At 41.6% G+C, this 9,951-nt stretch overlaps 1 protein-coding gene across 5 annotated transcripts in view; it reads left to right on the forward strand.

Moving 5' to 3' along the window:
• The window catches only part of MCOLN2 (mucolipin TRP cation channel 2), a 72,689-nt gene extending 64,893 nt beyond the window's left edge, over nucleotides 1-7,796 (forward strand). For all 5 annotated transcript variants that reach the window (XM_005542854.4, XM_074002858.1, XM_074002861.1 and 2 more), the window contains 3 exons: nucleotides 1,821-2,027; nucleotides 3,691-3,812; nucleotides 6,644-7,796. In XM_005542854.4, the coding sequence (XP_005542911.3) occupies nucleotides 1,821-2,027; nucleotides 3,691-3,812; nucleotides 6,644-6,680 (366 nt within the window). In that variant the 3' untranslated portion in view covers nucleotides 6,681-7,796. The remainder of the gene's footprint in view (nucleotides 1-1,820; nucleotides 2,028-3,690; nucleotides 3,813-6,643) is intronic.
• Nucleotides 7,797-9,951: the final 2,155 nt, after the last annotated feature.

A 9,951-nucleotide genomic window follows, 5' to 3' on the forward strand; every position in this document is an offset into this window, starting at 1 on the left:
GGGTGCATTTGTAGACCTTCCCCCTTGGCCACCAACTTTACCTTGCCTGGTCCAGCCATGTGGCTGGAAAGTAAGGCATGGTGTTTGTATCTAGTTGGAGCGTGTGTGTAAAAACAATTAGAAGACCATAGTTCATTCTGTGATTCTTACCGATATGGAGTGCAGAGAAAGGACTAGAGCTGCCAGGGCACTCGGTCTTGAAGTACACTCTGAAATAACCCTTGAACGTTGGTTTAATTGGACGCAAAGAAGAGAAAGAAGAATATAGCAGGTGAGGAGAATAAATTCCATGAGGGAAAAATGTAGGGATGGGCCTGGTGTTGGAGGAGAAGATAAGCACAGCATGTTAATACTGTCAAGGAGGAGATGTAATGAGACCACATGAAGGAGGAACTTATCACAACCTTCTTGGTTTAGATTTTTATTTTGCATTCAAACTTTGTATAATCTCACAAGGGAGAAATGACCTGAAAGCCTTCTTCTTAAAGTATAGGTTTTATTGCAGCTTTGACTGGGGAGGGTGAAGAGATTGGAATAAAAGAGACTTCCTTGGAAGTTTCTGTAATAATTCGGAAATTCGTGTTGACATCACAGTAGAGTAGAAAGGGTGAATCGGACAAACGTGATAGGAACAGACAGGACTTAGAAGACTGAAAATGGGGAAGAGTAATCAGTTCAACACAGAGTTTTAAGGACTTAATTATTTCAGAGTAAATGTTTCTTTGGCAGGAGATTGGAATCACTGACAGAAATAGGGCAATTTAGAAAAAAAGCTCATTTTTTCTGGTTAGGGTGGTAGAAAGTTTTGTTTTGTTGGCATTTTCAAGGAATGGTCTGTTATATAACAAATGCCAGCTGGGCACAGTGGCTCATGCCTGTAATCCAAGCACTTTGGGAGGCTGAGGTGGGTGGATCACCTGAGGAGTTCAAGACCAGCCTGGCCAACATGGTGAAACACCATCTCTACAAAAAATAAAAAAATTAGCCAGGCTTGGTGGCAGGCACCTGTAATCTCATCTATTTGGGAGGCTGAGGCATGAGAATTACTTGAACACTGGAGGCAGAGGTTGCAGTGAACTGGGATTGCAACTGCCTTCCAGCCTGGGTGGCAGAGTAAGACTCTGTCACAAACAAACAAACAAACAAACAAAACCTACAAATGCTCTCTAAGTGTAGAAAGCATAAGAAGATGCTTATGTTAATCAGGAGAAAAACCAGGATCTAAACTTGTTAGATCCTGGTTTTAGATATGTAAAAACTACATAGGGAGAAACTGTGGGAATTGTTAAGAGATTAACTTTGAGAGTATGGAGGGGTGTGTGTGTGTGTGTGTGTGTGTGTGTGTGTGTGTGTGTGTGTTTTAAAGATACATGGTCTTGCTCTGTCTCCCAGGCTGCAGTGCAGTGGCAGAACCGTGGCTCACTGCACCCTGAACCTCCCGGACTCAAGAGATTCTCCCACCCCAGCCTCCTGAATAGCTGGGACTATAGCGCACCACCATGCCCAGATAATTTCTGTATTTTTTGTAGAGATGGGGTCTTGTAATCTTTCCCAGATTGGTCGCAAACTCCTGGGCTCAAGTGATCCTCCAACCTTGGCCTCCCAAAGCGCTGGGATTATAAGCATGAACCACTGTACCTGGCCCAGAGGGGGTTTTTGAATAATGTTTTCCTACTTCTCATGGTGTTCTAGCATCTTAATATAAGTAAGTTACCACTATTACTAATGACAAAAACAATGTTAACAAAACAAGCTAACTAGATACCCTCTGCTTTTTAGAATACTCTATTTCAGAAACTAATTTTTATCCCCCCCTACAGTTTGAAAATCTGAACACAGTTGCTGAGTGTCTGTTTTCTCTGGTCAACGGTGATGACATGTTTGCAACCTTTGCCCAAATCCAGCAGAAGAGCATCTTGGTGTGGCTGTTCAGTCGTCTGTATTTATATTCCTTCATCAGCCTTTTCATATATATGATTCTCAGCCTTTTTATTGCACTTATTACAGATTCTTATGACACCATTAAGGTAAGTAATTATCAATATTTGCAGCCAAAAAATCACTGCAAATTCTGTATAGATTATAGGAAAATACCACATTTTAAAAACTTAAAATATTGCAGTTCAGATTTTGAGGTTTTGTGGACAAACTTTTTAGACACTGGAGATGAGTTTTAGGACATTGTCCCTGTTACCCACAGCAGGGTGGATCGGTTTGGAGGGGTGGTGGGAAAGGAAAGGGAAATGGGGTCAGGATGGGTTGAATGGGGTAAGTCAGGTAGTCGGGCTGCTGGTCTTAGCCCTGACAGATTACACCTGCCAGTGTGGCTGCCTGGAATTTAGGATTGAGTGATAAGTTTCAGGGATGAGAGGTGACCGGCATCCTGACAACTCTCAGATATTGCTACAACTCACACTGGATAATACAGCTACTGGCATGGTGCAGTCTTCTTTTAAATTATGAAAACTAAGGCTTTTGTGACTGTTTAGCTTCCTACTTTCTTAAGCAACCTGATGGATTCTGTATCCTTTCAAACTGGGCCCATTTAACTGATTTGTGACTTGAAGGAAGTTCACTTCCTTCTTCACAGCAGATGGTCATGCTTAGAAAATCCTGCTTCAGGGTCAGTGACTGAAAAGCCAGGGGTGCCATGCCAGTGCCTTTGTCAGGGCTGTTTTCTGCTTAACTGCTTTCTCAGAATAACGCAGAAGAAAGCCAGTCCATTACCTTTTGAGCATGTGGGGAGATAAGTAAGTGTTCAGGTGGGAATGGTAGTTGGCTCTCACATCAGGGCTTGCATGGAGAAGGAAGAGGTGCACACTCCTGCCACAGAGGTTCATGTCTTTGATGTGGCAGTGTCCCTGCATGGTGGGGGCCAAGCCTCAGTGTTAAAGTGAGTTGTCTCATTAAGCATGAAGGGAGGGAGTCTTTGTGTCTGCTTGGAAAAAATCTGTCTTCTGTTCCACTAGGTGACCAACTTCCATAAAAGTAAGAGGAAATAATGATTACTTCCCAAGCAGAGTCTACATTGCCAATGTGTGTGTGGAGTGGGAGATCTTATCTAGTCTTACTGTTAGCATTAAAGATTTAGACTTTTTTTTTTTTAAAGAGAGAGGGTCTTGCTCTCTTGCCCAGGCTAGAGGACAGTGGTATGATCCTACCTCATTATAGCCTCCAAGTCCTGGGCTCAGTCGATCCTCCTGCCTCAGCCTCCAGAGTAGCTGGGACTACAGGTGCACACCACCATGGCCAGATAATTTTTGTATTTTTTGTAGAGATGGGGTCTCACCATCTTGGCCAGGCTGGTCTCAAACTCCTGGTCTCAAGTGATCCTCCTTGGTCTCCCAAAGTGCTGGGATTACAGGCATGAGCCATCGTACCCAGACTAAACATTTGACTTTTGATTATTTCCTTCATTACCATTTTTTTTTTTTTTTTGACAAACCTCTCCCTGGCTCTCCTCTGCTTTCTTTCTGAAGTTTTTCTTTGGATTGTTCTCTGTTCCCACAGTGGCCCTGGCTTGGTGTTCTGGGACTGACAGATTGATTCATCATTGTTAACATCAGTTCTTGGATCTGAGCTAGCAATGTGGGAGAGCTTTATTTTAGCAAAGGTGGACTTGGTTTGTTGACAAAAGAGCAATTTCTCATGCTTTATAAATAAGGTAACAACATTGTATACTTTCTAAAGAAATTCCAACAGAATGGGTTTCCTGAAACGGATTTGCAGGAATTCCTGAAGGAATGCAGTAGCAAAGAAGAGTATCAGAAAGAGTCCTCAGCCTTCCTGTCCTGCATCTGCTGTCGGAGGAGGTCAGTATCATGTTTATTCGCCATGTTCCTGAGATGGGTTGCTCTGTTGCCTTAAGGAAGAGCCCCTCCAAGATTACCATTACATTCAGAGATCAGCTTATCGTGGGAAATAATTCACCTTTCTTTTCTTTCCTCCCACTGAAATTGGCTTTAGAAATGAATTATTTCTTCTAAAACAGGGTTATGTAGAAAGCTACATGACGTGATTAGAATATCTTAGGAATACTATGAAACTCTTAAGAGAAGGCATAAATTATGTCCTTAAAGTCAAGAGGCTGAACTCTTAAGTGGACCAAGTAAGAGGTCAAAGCTCTCATTTTTAGAGGTGGAACTCTGGGAATGTCAGAGTCATTTTCCCTTTTCACAGTATGTGGTACAAGCAACCTTTCTTGATCAGAGCAGGAAACCTCTTTGCGAGGAGGCTGTCCAAGTGCTTGCTTAGCAGTAAAACACCAGTAGCTCTTCCTTGCCCCGCTGTGCTTTGCCTGCTGTTCGTCAGGACATGTAGGGAAACGGTCTAGACTTCAGTGGACAAAGCATATTACATAGTGATTTGTGGACTAGAATGGGGTCATGTGAAGACAAATTTTTTTTAATGTGCCTGTGTTTGCTTTCATCTGAAGTCAGGGGTGCCAGTTTGTAACTAAAAGTATACTCTATACATGTTTTTTCTTTTTGGAAGGACTCTCTAACCCAAATTCCTGAAGGAAGCTAGGAGAACATAATTGCTATTTAAAACCACAGGATGCATTTTTCTGTTAATCAATTCATACAGTATCTTGGGACTTACAATGATATGATTGAGCAGATCCAGAGAATGTCTGGTAAATAGAAAATGAGATCTGAGAAGAGTTGTTTTCAGAATCACACCTTTTTTTCTCAGAGCATTAAATTGTCGCTATGAAAGCTGGGATAAAGGAAATTAATTTTCTTAATAGGCAGCTGCCTCCTAAGAGGCACCATGTATAAGGAAAGTCTCTCAAAATCTCTTTTTTACTATAAGGGGGAAAAACTTCATTGGAAAATGTAGTCATGAATTCTAAAAAGTAAATGATAGGTCTTTGGTGTTTGGACCTTGGTTTGTGCCACACAAAGTCCTGGGAGGTTGTTAAATGTTTTGTCATGCAGCCCTATGGAACAAGTGAAAGATTTAAGGCGTGGACCCCAAGATATTTGGGTAAGATTGGGTGTGAGTGGTGAGACGCAAGGAGCAACAGCAGCAGACTGTTTGCCCTAAGGTATGCTGAGGGTTGTTGAGAAGATGCATGGTGAGACGGAGGGTCTGCCCCTCATGAAGAGTGAAAGAATTGGAGGGAACAAGAGAATCCACCAAGGAGATCAACTAAAGAACTAGGATGATGAAAGTTTTGAAAAAGAGGATATCAAAAAATAAAGACAGGTAGCTGTAACTATGTTTGGCCAAACGATGGTCCCGAGTGAAGTCAGCTGTGGCAATTTCAGTGGAATCATCAGACCAAAGCCTAGATCCCAGGGTGCTCGTATGGACCCTGCAGAGTGAATGAAGGGCCTAGGCCCTGATGGAAGGAAATGGATTGTAATGGGGCCTTAAGAACAAGTGATGGCTTTGACTCCATCTAAAATTAAGTATAGCTTGGTGTGTTTAAAAGCTAGGAATGGAGCTGGTTACGGTGGCTCATGCCTGTAATGCCGGCACTTTGGGAGGCCAGGGCAGAAGGATCTCTTGAACCCAGGATTTTGAGACCAGCATGGGCAATGTAGTGAGACCCTGACTCTTAAAAAATAAAATAAAAGCTAGGAACAGGAGAATGGACTAAAATTGAGGAAGGCTGTGAATGGAGGCTAAAGATGAACATAAAGATTCAGCTCTGCAAAGATTGGTTTCTGTCTGGTGACCATGACAGGTGACACCTGCTATCCCAATGCTGCTTCCTGCAGAGCATGGCTGTGGTCACTCTTCAACAAAGCAGTCCAACAACCAGCACACATTTGATTCTCCTTTGAGTTTTTGACAGAGCCTCTAGCCTGAGCATCAGAACACCTGGGTTTTCTTTTTGGACACTGCCATTAACCAAGTGTGTCCTGTGACCTCTCCTAAACCTCTTGGATGGATCAGATGACCTCTGAAACCTCTTCCAGTTCTAAAGTGATGTGGTTCTTTGGAGAGAGATGCTTGGTTGAAGAGACACAGAGTTAACCTTTACCTTCCTCTATTGCAGTGAAGGAGGAAAATTGACTGTTCTAGTAATTGATAAGGCCTTGTTAGCGAAGGGACACAGAGGTTCTTTTTTTTTTTTTCTTCCCAGAAGCAAACTAATATATTTATTGAGTAAAACATAAATGTGACATATATTTTTCTTTTTTAAAATTTTACTTAACGTTCTGGGATACATGTGCTGAATGTGCAGGTTACATAGGTATACATGCGCCATGGTGGTTTGCTGCACCTATCAACCCATCATCTAGGTTTTCAGCTCTGCATACATTAGGTATTTGTCCTAATGCTCTCCCTCCCCTTTCCCCCCACCCCCCAACAAGTCCCAGTGTGCGATGTTCCCCTCCCTGAGGGCATGGAAGTTCTTAAGAGACAGGTGACTCCTCACAGTGTTTCCAAAAGCATCTGCTCAAACCTCAAACAGTGGACATTGCCCTTCTTTATTTGTTTACTTTTTATTCTGAACGTTGGTAAATAATCAGAACACCTTGCCTGTCTTAATTTTTCTTCCTCTTACATGTTTCACTCAACATGTCCATAATCTATGTGGTCCTGGAATATAGAGTATTCCTACTGCTCCTCAAAGATTTTAAATTATTGTGTCTTTTCTCTTTTCTTCTTTCCCTTTCTGTTATAGGAAAAGAAGTGATGATCACTTGATACCTATTAACTAAAGTTCTTCTGCTAAAGATGATTAAAGTTCAGGCATCCTTATCCAGCAGCTGGACAGAGGAACCCCAAATGACTTGGACCAGCAGTTCCAAAATGACTCTCTTATTTACTTGTGGAGTGGGAAAGAGGACTAACAGTTAGCCAGCTGACCATGACTGAAATTCCAGCTTTACTTTTTATAAACTTGAATGATAAAGAATAGACCACAGGCTACTGCTGGGCATTAGTGCAATTGAACAGTGATAATAAAATTCTCTATTAGTCTGTTAATTTATGACATGATCTCAGAATGGAAAAAGATCACATTTCAGAGTGTGCAAAATAGTCTTTAAAGCCATGTATTTAAATATGTGTGTTTATTGTCAAATAAGGGTTTGTTTTAAAGGTGATTCTTGGTTTGAAGACATTCGTTAATTCATGGTCTGTATAGAAATGAAGTTGGTTGCAGTACCAATCTAGAGAGTCCAAGCTGGCGAACTACTAAGCTGTTTAAAGATCACCCTTGGCCTGGCACAGTGACTCACACCTGTAATCCCAGCACTTTGGGAGGCCTAGGCAGGCAGACCACTTGCGCTCAGGAACTTGAGACCAGCCTGCGCAACATGGCAAAAACTCATCTCTACAAAAAATATAAAAATTAGCTGGGCATGATGGCAGGCATCTGTAGTCCCAGCTACTTGGGAAACTGAAATGGGAGGATCACCTGAGCCCTGGAGGCAGAGGATGCCATGAGCCGTGATCGTGCCATTACACTCCAGCCTGGGTAACAGACAGACCCTGTCTCAAAAAAAAAAAAAAAAAAAAAGATCACCCTTAAATCAACAAAAAGACCTCATGCTCATGCAGTGGACATTTCTTGGCCTGTTTTCCTGTGGGTTTTTCTTCAGCATGATATGAAGCAACTGTTGGCATAGCCAGTGGGATGAATAAGAAATGGAATCATTTGTCTGCCTCATCACTTGTGCTAATGGTTGGTTGTACACACAGGACGTGTGGAAGTGACCTGTATCTGTGGTCACTCATTTTAACAATTGAACTCTGCTGTGTTAGTCGTTTACCTTTGTCTAGCAAAGAAATATGGTATATTTTCTCTAAATAAATTTATTTTTATCATTCCATATGGCACTTACTATTTTATGCATTGTCTCTAAACAACTACCTAGTGAAACATTCAGATCACATCTCTCTTAAGCACTTGGTCTCCAAAAGGGATTTCCCAATTGCTTAAAAGCAGTGAAGGACACACAGGGGCTAGGATACAGAAGTTATTCAATAAATATTTATGATGATAGCTTGAGAGATGAAGATCACTTCAGGCATAGACTTATTTCATACTTGAGCTATCTTAGTGGTCAACTATTTTAAAGTTACTGGTGAAGAGGAGAATTTGAATTAAGCAGGACCCACCCTCCTTCCAGGGCTCTTCCTCTTTTTCCTTGGCCTCAGTCGCCCTCCCCACAATCCCCTACCCAATTTTCCTTCTCATGTCACCTTCTCCCTCCTTGCTCTGACTCCATCTTCATATGCCTGCACCAAATCTAGGCAGGGAAAATCATGCAGTTAATACTATTAAAGTTATTAAGAGAGTAGATGACTCATGTCTACACACAGGATACTTTGCTAAAATTATCATTTTAAACTTTCTTTTTTACAAAATATGTGAAGAGTTATGTTTGATTTTTAAACTAAGACACCATTAAAGTGGTGGTTCTGGGGTCATTTGCTGAATCAGAGATGTAATTTGACCACTTGTTAACTTCTGAGTATATTGTCATATACTTAGTTTTGTCTCTGAAAAGAATTGCTATTTTTTTCTTTTTATTTATTTATTTTTTTAGACAGATTCTTGCCCTGTTGCCACACTGGAGTGCAGTAGCACGATCTTGGCTCACTGCATCCTTTACCTCCCAGGTTCGAGTAATTCCCCTGCCTCAGCCTCCCGAGTAGCTGGGACTACAGGCACGTGCCACCACATCCGGCTAATTTTTGTATTTTTTTTAAGTAGAGATGGGGTTTCACCATACTGGCCCAGATGGTCTTGATCTCTTGACCTCGTGATCCACCTGCCGTGGCCTGCCAAAGTGTTGGGATTACAGATGTGAGCCACCGCGCCCGGCCCAAGAATTGCCATTAACATGGTGAAACCCCATCTCTACTAAAAATACAAAAATTAGCTGGGTGTGGTGGCAGGCGCTTGTATTCCCAGATACTCAGGAGGCTGAGGCAGGAAAATCGCTTGAATCTGGGAGGCAGAGGTTGCAGTGAGCCAAGATCCTGCCACTGCACTCTAGTCTGGGTGACAAAGCAAGACTCCGTCTCAGGAAAAAAGAAAAAAAGCCTTTCACTTATTCTACAGCTGTGACTGCTGTTTGAATAGAAGATTAATGATGGGTTTTCATGCTCATATTATTCTTCTATTGGCTTTCATGTTTTCTTTTATTTATTTTCCCTCCAGCTGGACAAAATAGTTATAGAAAGAAAAATGTTTTTCAGGGTTAGTTCACATCTATAGAAACATGGTTTTCTCCCTTTTTAATAATGTTAAACAAGTGTCACTTTACCAACTGTATTGTCTATTTGGATTTTATTGAACAATGTTGTCTCATAATTCTGCTAATAGATGCATCTGGGATAAATCATTTTCTCTCTTATCACAGGCCTCCACTTAGAGAGTTCCCTGTGAAAGTTAGGAGACACATTCTTTCCGCCTACTGGTTTCATTCCGGGATCTCCAACCCTTGAATTTAACTGCTTGGCTTGTGGTGACACAGTCAAAACCATATGCAACATTTTAAAGCTTTTTCACTTGGGCTGGGAGTAGAGAGTGTGGGCATAAGAGCCATCTAGACAGACTTGAGTTAAAATTCCAGGTTAACCTAACTTTAAGACCCTGAACAAGTTACTTTCTTCCTCTAAGTGATGATTAACCTCAACCAAGACTAGCACTTAAGTCGCATAATTTATGCAGAACCTGGTATTGAATTCATTCCTGAGCTGCTATTTCCCTTTGATTCTCTACCATGTTTGCAATAGTTTCCATGGGACCATGGAATAATGCAGACACAACTTTGCTTCTGCAACCTGTCTGCCTCAGCTGTCCTCTTCCTACTGCTACCCGAGTCTCCTTGGATAGGTCACACCATGCATCGATTTCCTCATCCATAAAATGGGGGGATTATGAGGATTAAGTGAGTCAAATGTAAAGTACATAGACTAGGGCGTGACTCCTAAATGCTCAGTGACTATTAGCTCTTAAAAAAAAAAAAAAAAAAA

Source organism: Macaca fascicularis, chromosome 1 (assembly GCF_037993035.2).
Source record: "Macaca fascicularis isolate 582-1 chromosome 1, T2T-MFA8v1.1".
Classification (NCBI taxonomy): domain Eukaryota; kingdom Metazoa; phylum Chordata; class Mammalia; order Primates; family Cercopithecidae; genus Macaca; species Macaca fascicularis.